This window comes from Amblyraja radiata, chromosome 24 (genome assembly GCF_010909765.2).
Source record: "Amblyraja radiata isolate CabotCenter1 chromosome 24, sAmbRad1.1.pri, whole genome shotgun sequence".
NCBI lineage: Eukaryota > Metazoa > Chordata > Chondrichthyes > Rajiformes > Rajidae > Amblyraja > Amblyraja radiata.
Genome location: NC_045979.1, coordinates 15,119,071 through 15,146,992, shown reverse-complemented (window position 1 = coordinate 15,146,992; position 27,922 = coordinate 15,119,071). Strand labels below are relative to the sequence as shown.

General features: G+C 43.0%; 1 protein-coding gene across 1 annotated transcript in view; it reads left to right on the top strand.

Moving 5' to 3' along the window:
• Positions 1-27,922, top strand: part of igfn1 (immunoglobulin like and fibronectin type III domain containing 1) — a 70,670-nt gene that overhangs the window by 989 nt on the left and 41,759 nt on the right. The window contains exons 2-8 of the mRNA XM_033042166.1: positions 16,599-16,690; positions 19,343-19,465; positions 19,924-20,063; positions 22,871-22,970; positions 24,499-24,540; positions 25,606-25,651; positions 27,032-27,209. Of these exons, the coding sequence (XP_032898057.1) occupies positions 16,645-16,690; positions 19,343-19,465; positions 19,924-20,063; positions 22,871-22,970; positions 24,499-24,540; positions 25,606-25,651; positions 27,032-27,209 (675 nt within the window). The 5' untranslated portion in view covers positions 16,599-16,644. The remainder of the gene's footprint in view (positions 1-16,598; positions 16,691-19,342; positions 19,466-19,923; positions 20,064-22,870; positions 22,971-24,498; positions 24,541-25,605; positions 25,652-27,031; positions 27,210-27,922) is intronic.

Genomic DNA, 27,922 nt, shown 5'->3' with positions numbered 1-27,922 from the left:
GAATTCCATCTGTTTGTTAATTGTATTAGCAAGGGTTGTCGTAATACAGTAAAATATGTTTAAAAGTTTTGATTTGCTAATTGAACTTCAGTTCAACAATGTTTTGCATGATTCTGCTTAAATTAGATGTACTTTACTAATCAAAAATTCTAAATTGATAAAACCAGTATTATATTATATAATTGGGACAAAACTGGCAAAAAATGTACATTAATACCAAGTTATTTCGATGCAGTTTTTTTCAAAAAAAGTCGTATTACTGTGAATATACTCAGTATAGATTACTATTCTGTGCTGTAGTGTATTTTTCTTCACAAATTTGACTTGCGATGATATAATTATATTTTTGGAGAACCGTTCTCCACACCCTGAGATACCTTTTCCATTCCTCCTGCAATTTATTAGTTGTTGTTACAGCTAGTTGCTTCTGATCTTAATCTGCAGTACATTATTTTCATTGTGCTCTTGATAAGGTTAGTGTAGAAATACAGCTTAAAACAGGCCCTTCGGCCCACCGAGTACACGCCGACCATCAATCACACATTCCCAACAGTTCTATGTGAGACCACGTTCGCATCCATTCCCTATACACTAGGGGCAATTTACAGAGGGCCAATTAACCTACAAATTTGCACATCTTTGGGATGTTGGAGGAAACTGGAGAACCCATACGGTCACAGGGAGAACGTGCAAACTCCACGCAGATAGCACCTGAGATCAGGATTAAACCCAAGTCTCTTGTGCTGTGAAGCAGCAACTCTGCCAGCTGTACCACAGTACCGCCCCATAACCACAATCACTGGCTACGAACAGAGATACAAGTCTGCGATTATACAATTAAAAAATGCTACTTTATTGGCATGATAAAGTAACAGGTAACCACGGTAAATGAAGAAAAATCTGCAACTTCTGGAAGTCTAAAATAAAAAGATATATAATATACAGTAAACACTCAGCAGGTCAAGCAGCCTTAATGTAAAGATATACCATTTCAGACTGAAGATACTTCATCCCGCTTCAGTTTCATTCATGAATAATACGTACTCCTGTTGGAAAAATTAAATTATAAATTCTCATTTTGATCAATGGATTTCTGGATATTAAAATATTCAGGATATGAAGGAATAGGGTAGGAATAGGGTAGGGAAATGGTGCTGAGGTAGAATGGTGGCAAGATTTTGTTCATTAAAATGTGTTGGAAGGAACTGCAGATGCTGGTTTATATCAAAGATAAACACAAAATGCCGGAATAACTCAGCGGGACAGGCAGCATCTCTGTAGAGAAGCAATGGGTGATGTTTAGGGTTGAGACCCTTCTTCAGATGGTCTCCAGAGAAGCTGCCTGGCCCGCTGAGTTACTCCAGCACTTTGAGTCTATCATTGGTTAAATGAAAGGTGGATTTGAGACAGGTTAAGTGTCCTCAAGTTGTTCCCTATATTCTTATAATTGTTCAGGTAAGTATATAATTCTGTCAACATTTTACTGAGGAAGTTTGAGTTTGTAAAAATATCAATAGGTTAGTAAGGCAGACAAAAATGCTGGAGAAACTCAGCGGGTGAGGCAGCATCTATGGAGCAAAGGAAATAGGCGACGTTTTGGGTCGAGACCCTTCTTCAGACTGATATGGGGGTGGGGGTGGGGGGGCGGGATGAAGAAAGGAAGAGGTGGAGACAGTGGGCTGTAGGAGAGCTGGGAAGGGGAGGGGGAAAGAAGGAGAAAGCCAGGGCTACCTGAAATTGGAGCAGTCAATGTTCATACCGCTGGGGTGTAAACTACCCAAGCGAAATATGAGGTGCTGCTCCTCCAATTTAAGTTAGTAAGGTAGGTTCTACTGTTATTAACTTTTTGAGTTGTCCATGAAGTAAATGAAGTGATTCAATAAGGCAGAGTGAAGTTCAGAGACAGTTTCTTCCCAGCTGTTATCAGACAACTGAACTGTCTTCTTACCAACTAGAGAGTGGTCTGACCTCCCATCTACCTCATTAGAGTCCCTCGAATTATCTTTAATCGGACTTTACTGGACTTCATCTCACACTAAACATTATCCTGCACCTGTACACGGTGGAAGGCTTGAAAGTAATCATGTACAGCCTTTTTACCGATTGGACACCAGGCAACAAAGAGCTTTTCACTGTACCTCGGCAGAATGACAATAATAAATTAAACTAAACCAAACTAAGTTAAATTGGGATGGAGATCTATGTCTGGTTGCTGCCATCTAGTGGATTTCATCCTTAATCTGTGCAAACTAAATTAAACCGATCATGCTGAGCTGAATTTGAGTAAGTGGGTAAACATTTTAACTAGGTTCCATTACAAGAATACTTGTTTACCTAATGTTAAAATAGAGAGGGACCATATTGAACAATTATATGTACTAGCTGTCAGGGGCATTAAAATACATTTCCACAACTAAGTAATTGGAATTTCCATTTTTATTATCTGCTATACATTAAGAGATTCCTGTGCAGGGTAATAAAATAGTAAGATTAAACGAGAACTTACCAGTTTGAAGTTTGATCTGTATTTTATGAGGAGTTACGATGAGGGATTACGTGAAGAGCCCGCTCAGCACGCATGCGCAGCATACTTCAAAGCAGCGGTGTGGAATCACAGATAGACACAGTTATTGAAGTAAACATAGTAAAGACAAGGAGACATCAATTTATCAGTTTGACCCATATTATTGAGGGTGGGAGTGGAGGGCACGTAATCCCTCATCGTAACTCCTCATAAAATACAGATCAAACTTCAAACTGGTAAGTTCTCGTTTAATCTTACTATTTTACTTCGGAGTCACGTGAGTGATTCCGTGAAGACTTCAAAGCTCTGTGATTACAAACCGTGTAACAGTTATTACTTCACGCACTGCCGAAGTCTTTGAGGGAGGAAGTGTGTTATCGTAATCAACCAATGAATCTGTTTGTAGAAAATCACAATGGTATTTTTTAACAATAACAACAAAGAAATTAAATTGCTCCCCTGGGTTTAAATTAAATATTTGCAGTCTGTAAAATCTTTCCTGCAAATAAAACAGGTTTTGCCAACGGCTTATTATAAAATTTCTGAACGGTCTTTCCCCCCACCATCCTGCTGTAGCCAGGATGTGGTCTATAGGCACGTCCATTCTTTTAGCCGTCGACGTGGATGCTGCCCTGGTGGAATAAAATTTGTACATGTTAGTGTTTATCCCAGCAGTTTTTAGCACCTGCTTGAGCCATCTCACAATGGTTTGGCTCGTCACCCGACCATAAGGTTTTTTATGACTGACCCACAAGGCTTTTCATCTCCCACGAATATTTTGGTTGTGTCGATGTAGGATAGTAGGTGGGTCATAACACATAACCGTGGTTCTGGCGGGTAAGCCCAGAATTCCACGACTGGATTAGGTGTTCCTGGGCTGCTCTGTTTGATCAGTCCCTGGATAACGACACGAAAACTGGTCTGGAGCTGTGAGCATGCTGTCTAGTCGCAATAGGTGTAGTGACTGGACCCTCTGTGCAGATACAAGTGCCATCAACATGAGTGTTTTTGAGCATAGATTGTTCCAGGTTGAGGGATCTGGCTGGTGGCCATCCCCTGAGGTATGTCAGGACCACACTGACATCCCATGTATGGGTGTACCTTGGTCTAGGGGTTAGAGTTGTAAAAACCCTTCATTAGTTTGACCACCAGCGGTTGCGACCCCATGGCCTGTTGTCCTGGAGCTGGTTTTAAACAGACAGGCAGGGCACTTCTAGCTGTGTTGATGGCTCTGTAGCTGCGTCCTTCATCGTGGTGAAGGTTCGCCAGGAATTCCAGTACGTTGGTAACTGTAGCGGTTGAGTAGGTGTTCCTGTATCCAAGCAGTACTTCTCCCATTTCTTGATGCTGGACAAGTGCTGTTTTTTAATGGATGTTCAGAGGGATGCTGACATGGTGTCGACGGTTTGTTCTGATAATCCCAGTCCCAGAAGTGGTTTGTGCAGAATCTGCAACCCAGGAGTTTGATTTTTTCATGGCACGGGTGGCTTGCGCCCGACACTGGGTGTTAATAACTCTGGGTCACTGGGGAATACCATCGGAGTTTCAACAACCATGTCATGGAGTATTGGGAACCATGGCTGTGTAGGCCAGTCGGGTACTATCAAAATACCTGAAGCAGAGTCCATTTGTATTGTGCATAGTCCCCGACTGATGAGGCACAAGGGAGGAAATGCATAGAAGAAGAATTTCCCCAATCCAGCGCGAACGCATCTACCGCTGCTGCCTCAGGGTCTGGTTCCCAAGCGACATACATAGGTACCTGGTTATTTAGCCTTGATGCAAATAAATCGATATCTGGCGTGCCATATTGCTTGATAACTTTTGCGAAATTTTTTTTTTGGGTTTTAACATCCATTCGATGTTGTCATTAAATTTACGTGACCTGGTGTCTGCCACTGTATTTAGCTTACCTGGCAGGTAAGTTGCTGATAGCCAAATATGTCTTTCAACACACCATTGCCAAATTGTGTTGATCAACTTGTCGCATGATACCGATTTTATGCCGTCCATATGGTTAATGTAGGCCACCACCGTAGTTTTTATCTATTTGTAACCGGACATGCAAGTGATGCATATTTGTGCATATGCTTTAAACCATAAAAGTCACCCAACATCTCTAGATAATTAATGCCCAGTGTAAGTGGTAATGATGACTCCGGGTTAGACCATCTATTACCTGTGCTAGATATAGAGTTAGTTGCTCCCCAGCCTTGAGCACTGGCATCTGTTTGGATAACTAACATAGGGTTAGTGATGATAATAGGGCTATAAACTATGCCAAACGTTTTTTTGCCTACCACTGTAGTTCTGATATTGCTTCAGTGGGTAACTTCATGACACGATCATAATGACCTGTATGTCGTTTTTGGTGCAAAGGTCTGAATTATGTAGCCAGAAAATGCTGCTACCATTTTCCCAATTACTCTGTCACTTGTCGAGTAGTTGGTAGTTTGTTGACCATTAAATTGTTGCATGATTGTGCCAATTCAACTATTTTGTCTCTTGGCAATGTTACATGCACGTAGACTGAATTAATTGTGAAGCCCAAGTAGTCCATGATTGTGGATGGCTTCAACTTAGATTTATCTGGATGTAAGACAATCCCAGGGTTTCGAATAACTGTTTTGTAGCTGATACAGCTAACATAGTCAATTCCATGGTCTTGCCTACCATTTAAGATATCATCAAGATATGCCATGACAATATGTTTTTGTCTTCTGAATATTGCCAGAGCTGGTTTTAGTGTCTTGGTGAACAATCTTGGGCTGATGTGAACCCATTGGGTAACGCTTTAAACTGCTATAGCTGCCCCATCCAGGTAAATTTCAGGTATCTGCGATGATCCTTGTGAATGGTACTAAATAGTAAGCATCTTTAAGATCAATGCTTGCCATGAAGTGTCCTTTGGAATTTAGTTGTTTGACAGTAACAACTGTTTCCATTTTGAAATGTATATACTTAACAAACATATTTAGTGAAGTTAAGTCAATGATGATGCGACATACACCATCTTTTTTTGGGGGTTAGTGAATATATTTGATACGAAATGCAAGGGTTCAGGTTTTCCCATGATACCCTTTGTAATTAATCTCACCAGTTCAGTTTGTCCCTCTCGTTTCTTTAACGGAGAGGGGAAAATACCCTCTGGGGTGAATGTTGACCTGGTGGCAATTTTTCTAGTATGAATTGTATTTGTATCCACTAATGCCATTGAGTATATACTGATCACTCGTGATAGACTCCCGTGTGTTAGTATTACTCTATATGCTGGTAGGAACCAGACCCACCCACCTCCATGGTTATGGGTATTCTTCTGTTTCCTGCCGGTCCAACGAGTGTTGCACGTCGTCTGACGTGGCGATGACGTTGGGGGGTGGCACATTTTCCATGGGGCCTGGTCTAAAGAAGACTTTCGGTGATAGAATGCGGACCCCGAGCTTTCATCAGTCCCATATGGTAGACGCCGACTGATGGACGCGATGTGGTGCTGCTTATTGTTTTTGGTTTTGCTCGTCCCGGGGCCTGCCCTCATGAGACCGAAAGCTTGTTAAGGCCTCTCCATATCCTTCATATGCTTTGTGAGGTTTTTGCCAAAGAGCAGTGGGTCTGGCTCAGTGGCTGGGGTTTTGCACAACCCCTCAAATTTAGGATTTTATGGCAGGTCTTATGATTTGTTTACGAAGGTTGTGGTCATCTCCATATTGGTCCACGGAACGAGCAGACGATGTGATGGCTGACGTCAGGAGCTTGAGGATCCGCTGCAGTTTTAGCTCCTGGTTCCGAATGTTGCCCCAACGTGCCCCCACTTTTGGCTGTTTACAGCCGGCACTTTAAGGGACTCACCGTTCTCTGGAGCTGTATACGCCTCATTGACCACCTCTCCTGTAGGGCCTTTAACGGCCTCCTGCACGTGGGGTTGCCACGTAGCGGTCCTCCACACCTAGCAGCTCTTCCTGTTCCTGCACCCCTTGCATACTCCCGAGATCTTCAGCCATCGTCCCCTCTTCTTGACCAGCCCAGTCGTGGTCACCAAAGCTACCCTCGGGTAAGGAGGAAGCAATGGACAGTGCAGAAGGCACTGTGGAGGGAGTGCCTGAACTCCCCCTGCGAGAGCGCCCCTCACAAGCGCGTCTCGCTGGAGCTCCTGCTCCAGGAGCCGCTTCATGCGGCTCAGGCGGCTGTCTCTCCCCCGGGCGGGTGGAGAGACGTCCCCGTCCGACAAGTCGGAAGCCACCGGCCGGACGCCTCTTCCATGGCTTTACTTCCAGCCCGCTGCTCAGGCACTAGCGGGCTGGGCTCGGACGCGGTGTCAGGGAATAGCGGAACGCCCGGTAAGCGGTCCTACCGCCTTGTTGCTGCCCCCCCCCCAGATGGAACGCTCCTCCGTGGAGTCGAGCGGGGGACAGATCTGTTCAGACGGCTGTCTTTCCCCCCGTGCGGGTGGAGAGACGTCCCCGTTCGACAAGTCGAAGCCACCGGCCGGACGCCTCTTCGTGGTTTGCTTCCAGCGCGGTGTCGGGGGATAGCGGAGCGCCGGGTAAGCGGTCCTACCGCCTTGTTGCTGCCCCCCCCCCCCCCAGATGGAACGCTCCTCCGTGGAGTCGAGCGGGGGATAGGTTTGTTCTAGAGCCTTTCTTCTCTGCCTGAAAGCCCAGAGCAAATGCATCCACTGCTACGGAACATATAAGAAATATGCTCGACAGACTCGAACTGATATCTCCGGACGCCCCCAAATTCATCATGGGTGACTTCAATCACTGTTCAATTGACAAGTCACTTACAGGATTCTACCAGTATGTCAACTGCACCACCCGTCTAGGGAAAACACTGGACAAATGCTATGGGTCAGTCCCAGATGTCCACAGAGTCGTCTCCCTCCCTCCCCTAGGCTCTGCTGACCACAGCAGCATACTGCTTGCTCCTGCCTACACACCTGTGGTAAAGAGAACAGAGAAAGTCATCAAGGACATCAAACAGTGGACACCGGACAGTATTGACAGGCTTCAAGGGTGTTTTGAAACCACAGACTGGAATACCCTCACATCCTCCTCCACCAACATCAGTGAGCAAGCGGATACAGTCTCAGCATACATCACTTTTTTCTGTGTAGACAATATTATCCCCTCCAAGAAGGTCACAATCTTCCCTAACAATAAACTAAACTAAAGATCTAAAAAACATATTGAATAAGAAAAAGAGAACATTTTTTACCGGTTCTGAAGCTGAGAAGAAGGAGGTAAACAGAGAGGTCAAGCGGGCCATAAAAATTGCCAAGCTGAAATACAAGAACAAAGTGGAGCAGACCTTTGGAAAAGGGAACCTCCGTGCGGCTTGGCAGGGCCTCAAGAACATGGCAGCAGTGAACTCTGTCTCTACTAGCCGCAAGCCCATTCAGGTAGCAGGAAGCAGCTTCACTTCACTCCCAAATGATCTCAACTCCTTCTACACCAGATTTGAAAAGGACAACAGCACCCAGCTAGAATCAATCGTCTCCACACTCAGACCTGATGACTCCGGCCTCAACATCAACACATCAGAGGTGGTGAGAGCCCTCAAAAGGACTAAAAAGAACACAGCTCCAGGGCCAGACAACATCTGTGGGCGGACCCTATGGCACTGTGCTGAGCAGCTGGGAGGTGTGTTCCAGCATCTGTTCCAGGGCTCTTTGACCAGCAGCACAGTCCCCGCGATGTGGAAAAACTCAACAGTGATTCCCATCCCAAAGAAGGGCACCACCAAGGTCCTGAATGACCTTAGACCGGTGGCTCTCACCTCCCTGGTCATGAAGGCCATGGAGAGGATCATCAAGGAGCACATCACCAAGGCAACTGGCTCGATGATGGATCCATTGCAGTTTGCTTACCAGGCTGGTAGGGGTGTCGATGACGCAAAAATATTCATCTTAAACACCATCCATAAGCATCTGGAAATCCCCAAGACCATAGCCAGACTTTTGTTTGCAGACTTCTCATCAGCATTCAACACCATGCAGCCACATATTTTGGCTGAGAAGCTCATCACCCGCTTCCACCTCAACCACCAACTCACTCTGTGGATTATAGACACACCTTGTCCGACACCCTCTTCACCTTCACTGGCTCTCCACAAGGCTGTGACCTCTCCCCACTTCTCTTCATTCTCTACACTGATGACTGCAGATCCACCCAGCCAAACTGCCACTTTGTAAAATTTGCTGATGACACAGTCCTCCTGTCTCTGCTTCCCAGCCATACACAACATCACAGCTCAGCCCTGCAGGACTTTATAGTATGGTGTGAAAAGTCTTGTCTTGAGCTAAATATAAGCAAAACCAAGGACATGATTGTGACCTTTCCCCCCCAACAGAGACAGGTGGCTGAGGCAGCCACCACTATCATCCAGCAGGAGCCAGTGGAGATAGTGGAGGTATACAAATACCTGGGAACAGCCTTCGACAACCTGCTAAGGTTTTCCTATAACACAGAGGAAATCCTTAAAAAGTGCCATCAGAGACAGTACCTACTCAGGAAGCTGAAGTCATTTGGGATTAACAAAGACATTCTCACCACATTCTACTACGCATTCATTGAAAATGTAATAACCTTCTCTTTCACTAGCTGGCTCCACTCCATCACCCTGCAAAACAGAAACCGCCTGTTGAATGTGGTCAAGGTCTGCTCAAAAATCATTGAGTTAACACGCAGGATTCTTCAGGACCCCTCTCACATCCTGTTTCCTGAGTTTGAGTGGCTCCCCTCAGAACGCAGACTCCGCTGTCCGGGTTGCCGGACACAGAGGAGGAAGGCAACCTTCATCCCCAGGGCTGTCCAGCTTCTTAATGCTGATCATTGACTCATGAACATATGAAATGAAATAACCTTTTATATGCACTTTTTAATTGAAGCACTAAGGAAGCACTTTAAAACTATTACTATGTGTTGAATGTTGATGTGCGGTGTGTGTTGTGTGATTGTGCAGTGTGTCTGTGAAATGCGTGTGTTGGTTGATTGTGCAGTATGCGTGCTGCTTATGTTGGTTGATTGTGCAGTATGCGTGTGTTGGTTGATTGTGCAGTATGCGTGCTGCTTATGTTGGTTGATTGTGCAGTATGCGTGCTGCTTATGTTTGTTGATTGTGTCCCTCTTTTTTTTTAAAAGCTACTGTAATGTGCCTTTTTAAATTGCCCCTCGGGGACGAATAAAGTGCTTTGAATTGAATTGAATTGAAGGCTCCACGTGAAAGAAAAACCCGACCTCAGAGCTTACCTGACGGTCCGTTCTTTCACCCCGTAGCGGGAGCGCCTGACTCCCGTTGTGCCGCTGTTGCTCTGCTGAACGTGACTCCGAAGTAAAATCTATTGACAACATTAATCTGAATAGAAACCTCAAAACAACTCCACTCCAACCTCTGCATTTTTTCCCTCGCTCTAGCTATTGTACTTGAGTTAGGCTTGATTAAACTTGTGTATAATGTTATCTGATTGGATTGGATAGCATGCAAAACAAACCATTTCACAGCATCTTAACCTAAACCTGAACAATTGCCTGCACTTTGAGTCCCCACTAAAATCGCGTTCAAATTGTGGTCAACACTTGTGATCACACTTCCCTTTGCCAACAATGGACCAATCAGGCCATGCCCTGCCGAAGGTCATTTGTGGCTGGCCCTGATCAGTCCTGGTGTTTTCTCCCCTGCAACTCTTCACCATCCCAACCATCCTCCCCCCCCCACAACAAACCCCTTACTTTCAAGGCAAGGCAAGGCAACTTTATTTATATAGCACATTTCATACACGAGGCAGACTCAAAGTGCTTCACATAAAAACATGTCATACAATAAATGAAATAATAAAATGAAATAAAATAGAAGAACTAAAAGAAAAGAAAAGCAAAATTAAAAATGCATTATAAAAAGTGCAAAAGTTAAAAGTGCAATGTAGTTAAGATTTAGCTGAAAGCTAAAGTAAACATAAAAGTTTTCAGTCTTGTTTTAAAAGTGGTCAAAGTTGAGGCAAGTCTTAAATCTTCAGGAAGTTTATTCCAGCTATTTGTTGCATAGTAACTAAATCCTGCTTTCCCATGTTTTGTATTTACTCTGGGAATCACTAGCAGATTGGTTTCAGAAGATCTTTCAGTCTAAAGAAGGGACCAGACCCGAAACGTCACCCATCCTTTTTCTCCAGAAATGCTCTGACACATTGAGTTATCCCAGTACTTTGTGTTTATACTTAGTTAAAAAGTCTTTGTTGTGTAATTGTTTTTGATATACTATTTAGTTTAGTTTAGTATACTTTAGAGATACAGTATGTAGCAATGTTACAAAATTTTGAGATTTTAAAAATCAAGTCTGCAATTTATCCCTTCAGATAAAGCATAAAAATAAGTTTAATTAGACACCTAATTCACTTTCATATCTTCAGTATTAAAAAAGTTATGGCCATTTTCATACTCGGAAATTAGCATCTTGTTCCCTATTGATTTTCCATTGACTTAACACAAAAGCTGTGATCGAGGACAGTCTAAAGCCCATAACTTTATTAAAAATTAAGAGAACTGAAATAAATTTTCAGTTATTGTAGATTGAAGCATTCTGAAACAAATATTAAACAATCTTACTTGGATTACCTGAAATTAAAGCATATCATTAGTAGTTACCCAATTGTAGCTAATTCCAAAATTCAATTACTAGATCTAAACATCTATCCATTTCTTAAGGAAAGATTAACATTTTTAAATAGCCTAAGTGTCCAAATAACATTCACACAAGAATTCACAATAAAACATGATTTTAAAATCTCATTGACATTAATTTATAGGCCAAATGGAAGGGATTTAGTGTTTAATTGCTGTAAATGAATGGCCATCAGCCATTAAATGGGATTCTGTGGAACGCGCTGGTTTAGAACGCTGCCATTACGGTGAATTTGTACCCCATGTCGGCATGAAAGATACTGCCGGTTCAGATGGGCCCCCAAGTCAGCTATTTGCAACATAAAATTTTGTATAAAGGGATCTGAAGAAGCCCTTTTTAATGTAAAAATAAACAGCCTACCTTGCGTTGTCCCCTACATGAGATCCGTTCCGTTGTCGGCGGTCGCGGGTTTAGAGGATGATTTTTAACCTACTCTAACAATTAAATAAACCATTTTAGTTTAAAAATAGCTGCAGCGAACTAATGTCGCAGCGATTTTTCGTCAGCAACTAAGTAGGCTGAACAACCTCGATTTGAATAGCCGAGAGAAAATCGTGTTTTAAACCCGCCCCCCTCTCAAAGGTGCCAAAATTGCGCACACGGACAGCGACAGATCTGCAGCGCCGCTGAAGGTAAGTTTTGCAACATACCTACAGTATGGGAACAGGCCCTTGGGCCCACCGAGTTCATGCCGACCAATGAACACCTGTACACTGGTTCTATCCTACATGCTAAGGACAATTTACAGAAGCTAATTAACTTACAAACCTTCAGGTCATTGGAATGTGGGAGTAAACTGCACTGTATCTCTAAACTAAACTAACATCTGACCTGCTGAGTTTCTCCAGCAGTTAGTTTTGCTCGAGGTCCGAGCATCTGCAGTCTCTTGTTTCTCTATACATAGAATGGATAGACAAACAACAGTGACAGCACAGTAGCCCAGTAAATAGATCCAATTATTCACAGCTCTTGTGACCAGAGTTGAATCCAGATATCCACTGCTCTCTGCGTGGAGCTTGCTTCTTCTCGCTATCACTGATTTCATCTGTTTAGTTTAGCCTAGAGATACAGTGCAGAAACAGGTCCTTTGGCCCACCGAGTCCACACCGACCTGCAATCCCTGCACATTAGCACTATCCTACACACTAGAGACAATTTATAATCTTTACCAAAGCCAATTAAGCTACAAACCTGTACTTCTTTGGAGTGTGGGTGGAAACCTGAGCACCCGAGGAAAACCCACGCTGTCATGGGGAGAATATACAAACTCCGTACAGACAGCACCCGAAGTCAGCATTGAACACGGGTCTCTGGCGGTGTCCAGCAGCAACTCTACCGCTACGCCACCTTCTGGTATCCCAAAGATTTGTAGGTTGGGAAGTTAATGAACAAGTGTTAATTCCCTAGGTGTGTAGGCAAGTGGTTGAATCTGGGTAGCGTTGATGGAAATGTGGAAAGAATAGGTAGCAAGGAGGATGTGAAGAAGAGGATAGCTGAGTGAGTAGGTGAGTAGGTGAGTTTACCAAATTGGCTTCCTTCTTTGTCATTAAGAAACATTAAAAATCCAGGTAGGATCCACCTTTACTGCTGTTAGATTGCCTCTGAAACATCAGAAGATTTGTGTACTGCATTATAAAATCTATTAGCAATTTGCAATATTAACACATTTAGTGTGCCCATGTTGTTGAATGTTTTTGGCACACAGCAGTGGTTCCAGTCATCTGGACAAGTTGAACAAGTGCTCAAAGTCATTCATATATTCTGTCTCTCAACATAAATAGAAAGAACAGATCATTGAATGTTGTGGTAATATGAACATGTGGTTTACGAGGCTTCAGACTATACATTATTAAAAATGCTAAATCAATATCTGGGTCTTAATTTTGTGTCTTATTGCTTAGATTGTTTCTAGTTTTACTCATTTTATCGGGCACAAATGGTGTTAATGATCAATAATGATCTTTGCTGTCAGGCCAATCACTCACCTGATAACAGACAAGTCATATTCATTAAAAAGATATTTACAAAATAGTTGAGTAATTTATTGATATCTTTATTCTTCAGTAACCCTTCATAAACATGCTCGGATTCCAATAATTCATAACATAGATCATAGATCATAGAACTGTCCAGCACAGGAACAAGCCCTTCAGTCCACAATGTCTGCGCTGAACATGATGCCAAGACCAACTCTCATCTGCCTGCACATAACCCATATCCCTCCATACCGTCCATATCTATGTTCCTATCCAAAAGTCCTCAAATGCCACCATTATATCTGCCTTCACCACCACCCCAGCAGCACATTCCATGTACTCACCACCCGCTGTGTAAAAAACATGCCCCATACATCTCCTTCAAACTTTGCCACTCTAACATTAAACCTATGCCCTCTAGTATTTTATATGTACATATAAGCTCACCGTTTGACCTGTTTTTACAAAATGTTAAATGGTCAGCTCGACATAGATTACAAGACCTACACCAAACCTAAACCAATTAGGAGCAGACGAGGGCACTCGATCCAATTTGTGATCCCAGCTACAAAGACAGATGTGTACAGCAATTCGTTCTTCCCCCGCACAATTAAAGCATGGAATAATCTCCACCCTTCTATAGTTACCCAACCAGATGCAACTAAATTTAAAGTAGCTCTTTCTTCCCAATAACCTTTTCTGGCTTAAGCCCTCCCTTCACCACCTCCAGTTTAAATTCCATTTGGAATATTTTGGAGGACCAAGAAACCAAGAACCAAGAACTGGGAAAAAGGTTCTGACTGTTTACCCAATTTATGCCTCTCATTTTATTTTACAGGTCTATCAGGTCTCCTTGTAACCTCTGGCATTCCAGAGTCATAAATTCAACATAAGCATAGATTTAATTTGTTATCAATATTTCACTGAACTCAAACATGTCAATAAAAAAATCTTTCAAGTGATACATATTTTCTTGGTGCATTTATTTATATTGTGCTCTTGCAAATAATTAAATTAAATTAAGATAGACACAAAATGCTGGAGTAACTCAGCGGGTCAGGCAGCATCTCTGGAGAAAAAGGATGAGTGATGTTTTGGGTTGGGACCCTTCTTCAGTACCCATCCGAAACATCACCCATCCGTTTCCTCCAGAAATGCTGCCTGACCCATTGAGTTACTCCAGTGCTTTGTGTCTATCTTTGGCATAAACCAGCATCTTCAGTTCTTTGCTTCTACAATAAAATTAACTTGTTTGGATTATTTTCTATAAAAGTCATTTTGAAAATTTGTATTTAGCATTGTTGTAAATTTCAGATAAAGGTCCTTGCGTTGCTCTCCGGCTGCTTGAAAGGATTATGAGTTTTTACAAGATCATAAAAAGAAAAGGTCAACCAAATTATGTGTGGATCTCAGAAACAGAGTTGGAAGAGCCAAAGCTAAAGACCGAAATATTTCTGGAGTGTCTCGTCTTGCACACTTCACTCGTCCTCTGAGTGGGTTTCAAGCCAATTCTGATCTGATTGGCGAGGCCCAGAACCACACAGGATTTTACAATCATGAATCTACGGGGATTGTCCTTGGGCTAAACCGGATGTCAAAACTGTCATGAACTTGAATCTTCATAAATAGCTCTGACATGCGAATGTCTATAAGGTAAAGCATGGCGATGCTACAAAGTTAAAAGGTTGTCATTTAATGTCTTGAAAAGAATAGTAGACAGGCAAGTTTATAGTAGTCAATTTGAAGGAGATGTGTGGAACTTTTTTTTATTCAGAAGTTAGTGAGTGCCTGGAATGTGCTGCCAGGGCTAGTGGTGGAGCAGATACAATAGTGGCCTTTAAGAGATTTTTGGATGGGAACATAACTATGGAGAAATCAATAATCATTTCTCAATGTGTTTTTAATTAAAGTCCACCTTTTCAGTGTTCTAAATTTAGCACAATATTTAAGAGGAAAATAGATAACCAGAAAGATAAATAAAATAATTTAAATAGTCCAAACAATAAAGTGAATGGAGTTATTTCTCCATGCAAATAAACTTTAGTATTTCAATCTGTATTTGAATTTAAGGAAATCGTCCAAATTCAAATACATCGAATGGTCTGAAGAATCTGCTTTGTAATCTAGATACTGGGTAAAGTGATGAGCGGCACAGTGGTGCAGTGGTAGAGTTGCTGAATACAGCGGCAGAGACCCGGGTCAATCCTGACTACAGGTTCTGTCTGTACGGAGTTTGTACGCGTTCCCTGTGACCGCTGGGGTTTTCTCCAGGTGCTTCAGTTTCCTCCCACATTCCAAGACGTTCACGTTTGTAGTTTAATTGACTTCCGTAAATTGCCGCTAGTGTGTAGGATAGAACTAGTTCATGGGTGATCGTTGGTCGGCACGGACTCGGTGGGCCGAAGGGCCTGCTTCAATGCTGTGTCGCTGAACTAAACTAAAACTAAACTAAACCTGCCAGGAAAAGTCCTTTCAGGTACCCGTTCCTTCGTGTGGCAAGTGATGAATAATGTTTGACACTGGACGATAGCCATTGCAAGAATGGAGTCTCTTTCCTTTTCATACAAATAAGTGACATTGGGAAAATAACATTGACCAGAGGGGAGGAGAAGGAGGAAATGGAGGGCTCAGTGATGTGCACGAAGGAGGATAAAGGAGGGTGACTGGGTAGGTGGGGGGGGGGGGGGGGGGGGGGGGTGGAATCAGTGCTTGATAAAATGGGAGAACTGCATTGTTGTGGGCACAAACAAAAAGCGGTGATGTTTTAATTAAGATTCCATCATCTTCAATTTCTTGTTTATCTATTAACAGATTTGGTAGTTTTACCTCTGTGACAATCACTGGTGTATAATTACAGCAGTGTTCCATGCCACCATTAGTTGCACTCTCCCCTCAAACTCAATCCTATTCCAGGGAACAAACTTTCAAAGGAAAGGCAGAGATCCACAGAAACCTTGCTGCCACTTGGCAGAGTGATGAGAGAGTGTGGCATTGTTAGTGGACGTGCTGTCCTTCAACTGCATATGGCTGTGTGTATTCATCTAAACAATTAAAGTTTGAAGAATAATGAGTCTGAACAAGGGTTCTGACCTAAATGTCACCAATCCATGCCCTCCAGAGATGCTGCCTGACAAAAGAAGTGTCTTGACCCGAAACGTCACCCTTTCCTTCTCTCTAGAGATGCTGCATGTCCCGCTGAGTTACTCCAGCTTTTTGTGTCAATCTTCGGTTTAAACCAGCATCTGCAGTTCCTTCCCAAACATGCTGCCTGACCAGTTAAGTTATCTGAGCACTTTGCATTCATAGCAATCACATTTGTCAACATTACACAGAGCCATATACTGTAAATGAATAACACTTCAAGGATTTGTCAGAAAGTTTCATAAAATCCAGCATTGAATTTCTTACTTTCTTTCAATTAACAGCTTTGAAGAATAACCTCTTGAACAAGTCGAAAGTGAGAGGTAAACCATGGACAAGAAAGTTATTAATCAAGCAGTTAAAAGCACCATGCCAGGTAAATCATGTTAATTTATAGCATGTATTCCTTCAGTGCAAAATTGAATTGAATTGAATTGAATTACATTGTATTAGCCAAATATGCAAACATACAAGGAATTTGCCTTGGTGCTTTGCTCCCAGAGGAAAGTACTTCAAAGAGTTTGTGGCCAGGGTGAGAGGGGTCAGAGATGATCTTACCCGCTCGCTTCCTGGCCCTTGCAGTGTACAGTTCGTCAATGGGGGGAAGGTTGCACCCAACAAACTTCTCAGCTGATTGAACAATGCGCTGCAGCCTCCGGATGTTATGCTTGGTGGCTGAGCCAAACCAGACCACGATGGAGAAGGTGAGGACAGACTCTATGATGGCAGTATAAAACTGGACCATCATTGCCTGTGGCAGATTGTGTTTCCTCAGCTGCCGCAGGAAGTACACCCTCAGTTGGGCCTTGTTGACTGCAGAGTCGATGGTGGCCTCCCATTTTAGGTCCCTGGAGATGATGGTTCCAAGGAACTTAAATGACTCCACAGATGTGACTCCACAGATGTGACTGTGGTGTTGTTGGTGGTGAGTGGGGGGGGGGGGGTGGGGGAGCTCTCCTAAAGTCTACAATCAATTCCACTGCCTTAAGAGCATTGAGTTCCAGGTTGTTGCGATGGCACCAGGACGTCAGCTGTGACACTTCCTGTCTGTTGGCAGATTCCTCCCCATCCTGGATCAGTCCAATCAGGGTTGTGTCATCCGCAAACTTGAGAAGCTTGACAGAGGTGTCTGTCGTTGGTGTAGAGAGAGTAAGGGAGAGGGGAGAGTACGCAGCCTTGCGGTGCTCCTATGCTGAGGGTCAGCGTTTCCGAGATGTAAAGTGAAGAAGTCGAATCACAATCTCCCACTTGGGTATTTTTAACAGGAGAGATTGCTGCTTACTTGAGTTACATTGAACCCAGGTCAACTCCAAGTTGCAAATCTCTCGAGTGGAGAGAATCTCCCATTTCCACATTGCGGCTATGAGCTATCAAATGACCGCTCCGATTACTGATTCACTGTCAGACCTGTAGACGATTCACGCAAGCCAATTTCCCCTCATCGCTTGGGAGAATATAACGCAGCTTTTATGATCAAGGGTTCTTTCTTTAATGGTTAAATGGAGAAACTATTGTGCTTCAACTCTCTTATATTTTTGGAACTCTTTGAGGAAGTCTTCAAATACTTGCAAGTCAATTACAAATAAAGACTGTCTGCAAATCATGGCCTGACTGGGCAACTAATTATTTCTTAAATGATCTGTGGCTGGTGTCTCTATTATTATACTTACAGGTTCACTCCATATGTTTCATCACTTTCAATGTGTAGAGCGCACCATTTTAATTCCTGCAATTACCTCTTCCTATCTGAAGACACATTCTCATGCTTTAATTTAATGATATTTTGCCTCTATGTCCTTTCCTAAACCTCATAATGTAACTTCTCACACGCTCTTCTTAAAGCTTAAAAAGGCTAGATTTCTGGCAGGAAGGATTAGTATTAAGTCTCCCCAGCGCTAATAGGTCTAGGTTTCAGAGCCAGGGGACTCACAATGTCAGCTGTTCTACTGATTTACTGTAGTTCCTGTACACTAATGAAGATGATTTCTACAATTATCACCATTCCCCTTGAAGAAGCCTAAAGTTCCATTTGGGAACTAGCACAATATGCACAGCACTGTGTTAATGCTTGTATGTGGTATTGTTTTTTGTTTTGGAGACAGAGCACAAAAACAGGCCCTTCAGCCCATTGAGTCCAAGCCAACCAGCAATCACCCATACACTATTTCTATTCTACGCACTAGGGACAATTTACAGAGACTAATTAACGTACAAACCTGCAGATCTTTAAATGTGAGGAAACTAGAGCTCCTGGAGATTTTGGGACGGCAGATGGCACAATGGGCTAAGTGTTCGGCTGGCGACCGGAAGGTGGCCGGTTCGAATCCCGCTTGGAGTGCATACTGTCGTTGTGTCCTTGGGCAAGACACTTCACCCACCTTTGCCTGTGTGTGAATGTGTGTGAGTGATTGGTGGTGGTCGGAGGGGCCGTAGGCGCAGAATGGCAGCCACGCTTCCGTCAGTCTGCCCCAGGGCAGCTGTGGCTACAGAAGTAGCTTACCACCACCGAGTGTGACTGAGGAGTGAATGAATAATGCGATGTAAAGTGCCTTGAGTATTAGAAAGGCGCTATATAAATCCCACCCATTATTATTATTATTAACCCACATGGTCACAGGGAGAACGTACAAACTCTGTACAAACAGCACCTGTAGTCAGGATCAAACCCGGATCTCTGGCGCTGTAAGGCAGCACTTCTACCGTGGTGCCACAGTCAATGCATGTATGTGTCCCTGATAATTGAAAGCCACTTTCCAAAGGAAAATTAGAGTTTAGTTTAATTTAGTTTAGAACTACAGCATGGAAACAGACCCTTTGGCCTAGAGTCCACACTGACCATTAATCGCCCATTCACACTAGTTCTATGTTATCCCACTTTGACATCCACTCACTACACACTAGGGCCAATTAACCTACAAACCCGCACAAACAAAGAGCATGTGGTTTAAAAATTAATGCTGGGAAGCTCTTTACATAAATAAAAATTACAAATTTCTGTTAATTTTTATATCTTGTCTGAAATGTACAGGGGCCAAGATAAAGAAATCATCAGTTCCAGGAGTCACATTGGTGGAGTTTACGGAAAATATCCCTGAAGGATGTAGTGCGCCTGATATTGAACGACGTCCAATTTCACTGACTATGCAAGAAGGTGAGGAACTTTAAAAAAGTTGCAAGTGTTCTGAACCGTCCTAGTGTCTTTAGAGGCAATTCTCCTTCAGAAAATTGTCTCTAAAACAAATTTCCTGAGACCATACTTGCACTCCAAGTGATGTAATAGGATTTGGAGACATTTTTAGTGTAGCTTAGTGTAGCTTAGAGATACAGTGTGGCAACAGGCCCTTTGGTTTACCGAGTCCGCTTCGACCACCGATCACCCGTACACTAGGGACAATTTACAGAAGCCAATTAACTTGCAAACCTTTAGACTTTAGAGATACAGTGTGGAAACAGGCCTTTCAGTCCACACCGACCAGCGATAAACCAGTCTGATACTAAACTATCTATAAATTAAATTATTATTTACATATTGCAATAACACTCCAATCATAATTTATTTTGGGCTTTTGGAAGTAGTTTAATTAACATATGTTCAATCTTCCTCAAAAGGTAAAATTGCTAATTTTAAAGCACTCGTACGTGGAAATCCAAAGCCTACTGTAGTCTGGAGCTTCAAGGAGGACATTGTCACAGATGAGAACAATTACAAGATCTATCAGGACAAGGCTACGAATGAATATATTTTGCAGGTATGAATAATACTTAATGTTATAAATGTTTCTATGATCTGTGACTTTATCAGTACATAACCAAAATGAGTTACCAGCTTCTGTTTTCCCAAAGAGAGTACTGCCTGTCTAAGTACTTTATAATATTTAGGTTAGGCTGGAATATGAATATCACTGGCTGCTAATGATGGACTTCCAGTAGATATTCCTGATGTTTATTATAGATTTTATTTAACAGTTTGTATTGTTCCTGAGCTGGTGTTACACAGATTAAGTGTCAGCTAGTCACTTTCAACACAGATTTAAAACACTGTTTGAAGTAGCTCTTGTAATTCTACAGGATCTCATGTGCTCTTCCATCTTCTCCTAGTAAAAGTAAAACACATACATCATATGTAGCCAATCCATGTTGAGCAGATATTTACCAGACTTTTATTGTTCTATCAATTAATTAACTGCAACTTGGCAGGTGAAGTCATTCCTACCCCTTTTATTTAATTATAAACGGCTTACCAGCAAGTCACTATTGTACGGAAAGTGTTGACTCTCCTTGGGTAACACAGTGAAGCTGTTGGTAGGGCTGCTGCCTCACAGCACCAGAGACCTGGGTTCGATCCTGACCTCAGATGTTAATTGTTTGGAGTATTTTTTAAATTCCATAGCTCACAGTCAATACTATATGATAGAAGCAACTACAGGTGCACAACCTTTTATCCGAAGATCCAAATAACGAAAACCTCCGAATAGCGGCCATTTTTTCGGTCCTTGAAGAAAGGTCCTTGAAAACGTTCACCGAGGGCGGCCCGCAGAGGTGACAGCGGAACCTCCGGTCGGTCCTCGAAGAAAGGGGAACTAAATCCCCATTCATAAAAGAGAAGATGAGGGTATATTGCGCGGGAGGGTTAATAATTGACAATATGCTGCTGCCTGCCCGCTGAATTAAAAAGTTCCCACGGTAGACTCACGATACACAGTGTTTCGTGAGTCTTGCGTGGGAACTTTTTAACTCAGCGGGGCAGGCAGCAGCAGATTGTCGCTCGCTTCAGTATCACCCCACCTACACCCCTCTGCTTCCCGGCCATGTGTGTGACCCCTTCCCTTCCCTCCCCTCTCCAGCTCCCCGCCCATTGCACCGGCGCGGGGGCTTTGCACTGTCTTCACGTCGGCGATTGCAGTAGGACCGTGCCAGGACCAATTGGACACCGACCACCAGGCCCACCGCAAGCACGGAGATCCCAGAGACCCACAGCCAACAGCAGCCCAGCCCAGCCCCACTCCAACTACAGAGGAACCTGGGTTGCGGATGACGGGGCGCAGCTCGGGGCGTCGTAGGGGCCCATCGGGGAGCGGCCACTCAAAGCCACGCCGGGAGATGTAGGGCCCTGCCCCGGTCTTGATGTTGGAGCCCCCGGCGGGCGCTAGCAAGTCCGCGGCAATTTACAGCCGCGCTGGGCATTGTAAGGCCCCCCTCCAGGTCACTCTCAACCTCTATGATGTTTGCTCTCAACCCCGTAATTCGGGCGGGAGAAGTCGCCGCTGCCGGTGCCCCGCAAAGCAGTCTCCCACCGGAGACCCGCGAGCTCCCGGTATCACCATCCACCGGAGTCGGGTCGCAGCAGCTCGCCCCCGCAACTCTCCACGCTCCGAAGCTGGCTAGCTCCACGGAGGTAGGTCCGTAGGTCCACAGCTCCCACCGCCGCCCACCGACCCCCAGGCCCACTGCAAGCACGGAGATCCCAGAGACCCACAGCCAGCAGCAACTCCAGCCCAGCCCCACTCCAACTCCAGAGGAACACGTAGGGGCAGAAGCTGATGGTGTGCAAGGTACGTCTTGTTCTTGGGGTGGCGGATGAGGGGGCGCAGCTCGGGCTGTGGGCGAACTGCCACTTGTCGCTGTAGCGGCCAAAGATCATAGAGGAGCTCCTCTATGATCTTTGGTAGCGGCCCATCGGGGAGTGGATTCCTCTGGAGTTGGAGGGGGGTATTGTGCTGTTTGATCGCCCCCTGCTATCCCAGGGACAGGGAGACACAGCGGCTTTTTAGACTGGTGGGCAATCACTTCCAAAGTTCTGCCCACACAGTCAGTACACTTCTCCTACACTGTATTTCATACAAACATTTATTCTGCAAGAAAAAACGACATTGAAGACTCAAACTCGCGATCGAGTAACTGCCAGGGTCAAGGCGCAAACTCGCGACCTTGCGGATATGAGCCGAGCACTCTACCACTGAGCCAGCCATTAAAATCTACGCTAAAAAATTTCCATTCCGAAGACCGACAAATTCTGAATTACGAAAAGTGTCTGGTCCCAAGGCTTTCGGATAAAAGGTTGTGCACCTGTACTGAGAAAAAAAAACATGTTTCACAGTGATTTTATAATCTGTCCAATCCTTTAGACAGGACTTTAGACGTTAGAGAAACAGACCCTTTGGCCCATCGGGTCCGCGCCGACCAGTGATCACCCCTAACACTATCCTACACACTAGGGACAATTTACAACTTTACCAAAGCCAATTTACCTACAAACCTGTAGGTCTTTCGAGTGTGGGAGGAAACCGGAGCACCCGGAGGAAACCCACACGGACACTGGGAGAATGGGACAGCACCTGTAGTCAGGATCGGACCCAGGTCTCTGGTGCTGTAAAGCAGCAACTCTACTGCTGCGCCACTGTGCCACCCCAAGTGTACTATCACCTCTTCATGGGTTTAAACCACCAGGTTGAGAACCATTCACTAACTTACAGTCACAGTGAAACCACTTAAAAACGATGCAGGAAAATGTATAAACATTTCAAAAATGGAGTAATTCATTGTTATGTTATTTAAGGTGAAGAAACTGAGTTCAGAGCATGCTGGTTCATACAGGTGTGTCTTTTCTAATGAATATGGAGAAGCCAGGTGCGTAACACATCTGAATATTATAGAAGGTGAGAATTTATTAGAATGCATCGAATGCCACAACTTAACAGCTTGAACTAACACTTCAAGGTATATACAAGTAATTGTCAATACTGAAGATAGACACAAAATGCTGGAGTAACTCAGTGGGACAGACAGCATCTCTGGAGAGAAGGAATGGGTGATGTTTCAGGTCAAGACCCTTCTTCAGACAGTCTGAAGAAGGGTCTCGACCCGAAACATCACCCATTCTTTCTCTCCAGAAATGCTGCCTGTCCCGCTGAGTTACTCCAGCATTTTGTGTCTATCTTCGGTTTAAACCAGCATCTGCAGTTCCTTCCTACACTAATTGTCAATACTGCTGCATTGTTATAATAATAATAATAAATTTTATATTTAATGGGCGCCTTTCATACAAAATCTCAAGGACACCTTACATAGTAATCGGAATAAAAACATATAATCGGAGTAAAACAAGTAATTAAAGACATCACAATGACACAAATTAAAAACAGAATTCAATCCAAAAACAGAAAATCAAAAACACAGTGTGTAGTGTTGATTAGTTATGATATGATAGTTATGATAGTACTCCCAATACTACTGCCACCTGGAGGAAATAAAAGTATGACAAGCTATTGCATGATTGAATGTGATAAACCCTTTATGTGATCTTTAGAGAAGGGCACCTCTAGATTTTATCTGGTTTACTTTTCACCACTTTGGGTGACTTAACTATCCTCTGAAGTGACCAGGTTGTACAAGGCATAAGTGATAAATAATGGATGGCAAAAGTTTCAAAAGTAAACGTTAACAGAAATATCACAAGAGGTAGCTGTAGTTAGATTAACACAGAGAGAGACGATAAATATCACAATTTCCGGAATTGATTCAATCAGTTGAAAGTGAGTCAGATGTCATCCACAGAATTGCATGATTGCATTCCCAAAATTAAAGATTTTCCAAGTTTTGTAAGAATTATCAAAGCTTATTCCTTGTTTGTAACAGTAACAGCTGATGATAAAGGCTAGAATATAATCAATTCATATTTTCAAACATGAGAAGTAGAGGGAGATGTAAGCTATTCCACCTCTTGTGCCTTCAGCACCATTCAAAAAGATGTTGTCTAATTTAGTTTAGTTTAGAGATACAGCGCAGAAACAGGCCCTACGGCCCACCGCACTGACCAGCGATCCCTGCACATTAACACAAGCCTACACACTAGAGACAATTTACACTTTTGCCAAGTATACAAATCCAAATAACCTAGAAACCTGGACGTCTTTGGAGTGTGAGTGGAAATCGAAGATCTCGGAGAAAACCCATGCAGGTTTATGGGGCCAACGTACAAACTCCATACAGACAAGCATCCGTGGTCGGGATTAAACCTCAGTCCCTGGAGCTGTAAGGCAACAAATTCACCATTGCGCCACCATGCAGCCCATAGGTGATTTTTTACTTTTGTAACTAACCTCAGGCATGTTTGTTCCTTGTACATTGCCATTTTTGTATATTAATCGCTGTGTTCATCGTCTCTATTCACATACGTATGATCAGTTGGCTTCAAGAGGAAACTGAAAAAACCTGGACAGATACAAGGTGAGCATGGATTATTCATGAAATGGGAGAATTTCATTATGTACTGCAGAGTAACATGTTTGTTCAGTATATCAAAAGAAATTGTAGAAGTTACATTCGTATAAAACTGTAAGAAAGAGGTCAATTGACAAAAGATCATCTTCTGACTGACTCTCGAATAGCATTGTTTGCAATTACAGATATTAAGGAATAGGCCCAGAAATAGACTCTACTCCCCTTGGAGTCTCCATCAACGTTCAGTATCTAGGCTGATATTATGTCTTAACCCCATTTTGTCAGCTGTTCCTTATGTCACTGAATCCCTATTCGTTTTAATCTTAAATATACTGAATGGCTTGGCATCCACAACCCTCTCAGATAAACGGTTCCAAAGATTTAGAACGCTCTCTAGCAAGACATTTCTCCTCATCTCTAAATGGCCAAATGCTCAATCTGGGATCATAATTCAGGACTGTACAGAAAGGGAAAACAACCTTTCAGCATCTACCCAGCCGATCTCTCTCAATAACTTGAGATGATCTCCCATTCTTAGAAATTTCCATGGATGTAATTTGGTGAGTATAAAATAATATGGATTGAGAACTATAGAACAGTACATCAGAGGAACAGGTCCTTCGGTCCAGAATGTTCGTCAAACATGCCAAGCTTAACTATTCTCCTCTGCCTGCTTATGATCCATTTTCCCCCATTCCCTATATATCCATGTGCCTATTCAAAATTCTTATAAATGTTACTTACCATGTATAGAAAACTTTGCTTTGTTCCAAAATGGAATGGTGAAATTCTTACTTGCAGCAGTACGACAGATATGTTGAACATAGTACTCTGTTAACGCTGTAATAACCAACAACAAAAAGAATCAGTATATATATATATATATATATATATATATACACACACACACACACATATATATATATATATATATGTTTATTTTTAAATAAACAATAATTGCAGAATGGTGCAGGAATTTGGTAGAAACCAAGATGTCTTCCTCCGCATTAGTTGCCAATCATTTTGACTGGCTTTAAATATATTGTGATCTTTGTGTTCTATTTCCCAAAGAAAAAGTGCAAGACCCTGTGGACTTTCGGAAGATGTTGAAAAAATGGTAATCACTTATACAACATATAATTTCTGATTTAATCTTGACATGTGGTTAATATTGTTAGAAGACTATATCAAATATAATTTGTGAAGAGAGGAAAAAACGAAATCTGAATTATTAAGAAGGAACTGCAGATGCTGGAAAATCAAAGGTAGACAAAAATGCTGGAGAAACTCAGCGGGTGAGGCAGCATCTGAAATTTGCAACCTGCACTGGAAAGATAAGAGATTCTCTACATTCATTCCAAGATCTATCTCTATCTGTCCCATCAACATACTGGGTTGGAACAGCCAGACAATATTCCTGCAGGGAAACGCGGACTAGATGCCTCCAGATATTAGCTCCTGCGTATGGCAATGTAGTGGCTGGGAGCATGCTGGGGATTAGATGCATGGCCATCAGACTGCTCACAATAGTATTGTTGGGTTTCCCTGTGTAACAATAGTCTGTGTAGGAAGAACTGCAGATGCTGGTTTAAACCAAAGAAAGACATAAAGAGCTGGATTAACTCAGCGGGTCAGGCAGCATCTCTGGAGAAACGGAATAGGTGATGTGAAGGGTCTCAACCCGAAATGTCACGTATTCCTGAGTTACTCTAAACGGTGAATGGTGTCATTTTCACCATCCACCGTCTTATTGATCTATTCATATATTTCACTACAGTCCATTCTTCGAGTTATACCACGTTACAGGCTGCACTCTTCCAGGCAACAGAAAGTGCTGCTGCCCAATGAATGGGTGCTGCAATGATAAAATGGAGGCACAGAGATTGCTGTTCCAGGAGTCACCAATTAACAGAAAGGAGAAGTCCTGGACTAATTAGAAGGGTCAGGCTACATCTGTTGAGGAATCAAGGCCCTTCATCTAGACCTAGGATGAGATGGAGTTGGGATTAGTGGGGAGATGTGGGGAGGGGGTAACTGCTGAATATGTGTGTGATATCTCCAAACGTTAAAGGCGGCACAGTAGAGTTGCTGCCTTACAATGCCAGAGACCCAGGTTCGATCCTGACTACAGGTGCTGTCTGCACGGAGTTTGTACATTCTTCCCGTGACCACGCGGGCTTTCTCCGGGAACTCTGCATTCCTCCCAGTGGACTCAGCAGACTGGAGAGCTTCTTTCCATGCTGTATCTCCAAACTAAACTAAACTGAGTTGATTTTCAACAATGCAACAAATCTTCCTTTACAATGGGGCATCAGGAACATCTGAGTGTATCAAATATTTGAATATCTGATCGCAAGGGCATTGGCAGAAGGGTCAGGTAGTCATTGTCTGTTGGCATTAAGTGCCTATCAATATTAAATGTGTTCATTTTATTGTCTTTCAGTGTGACACATTTAATTAAGATGTTAAATGTTTATCTTACATTGGCATTTTTCAGTGCCCAACCCGTAAAGAAGGAAGATGACGTTGACAATCAAAAAATTTGGGAAGTCCTCATGAATGCTGACAAGAAGGATTACGAAAGGATTTGTATGCAATATGGTTTAACCGACTTTCGAGGCATGTTGACCAGGCTGAAGCAGATGAAAATTGAAAGAGAGGAAAAGCAAGCGGAGGTAATGTATCTTTGAAAGATGAGTTGAGTTTAGTTTATTATCATGTTTTACCGAGGTACAGTGAATAGCTTTTGTTGCCTGCCAACCAGTCAGCAGAAAGACAATGCATGATTACAATCGAGCCATCCACAGTGTACAGATACATAATAACGTGAATAACGTCTTGTGCAAAATGAAGTCCTATAAAGCCTGATCAAAGATAGTCCAAGTGTCTCCAATGAGGTAGATGGTAGCTGAGGACAGCTCTCTAGTTGGTGGTAGGATGGTTCAGGTGCTTGATAACAGCAGGGATCTGTGTATTGTGACTTTGATTTAAACAAGGTATTACAGGAAAAGATCAGAAACTAAGAGAGATGCAAAACAACAGCTTAAACTCCCGAATAGGTTAATATCCTATCATTACAGTTGGAGAATTTAGGACAATTGGTTGAGAAGTGGTGGTATTATGAATCTAAGTATGATACTCCCTCAATGATGGTCATTCACAACATGCAACGTGTTAAATTGGTGCCTTTTCCTTCCACTTCAACTAGTACACTGAAACACAGGAACAGCAGATGCTCAAATCTTGCCTGCAACTCAAAGTACTGGAGTAACTCAGTGGGCCAGGCAGTGTCGCAAGAGAATGTGGACATTTTGGGTCGAGACTTTACTTTCAACCCAAAACATCACCCATTCATGTTCTCCAGACATGCTACCTGATCTGCTGAGTT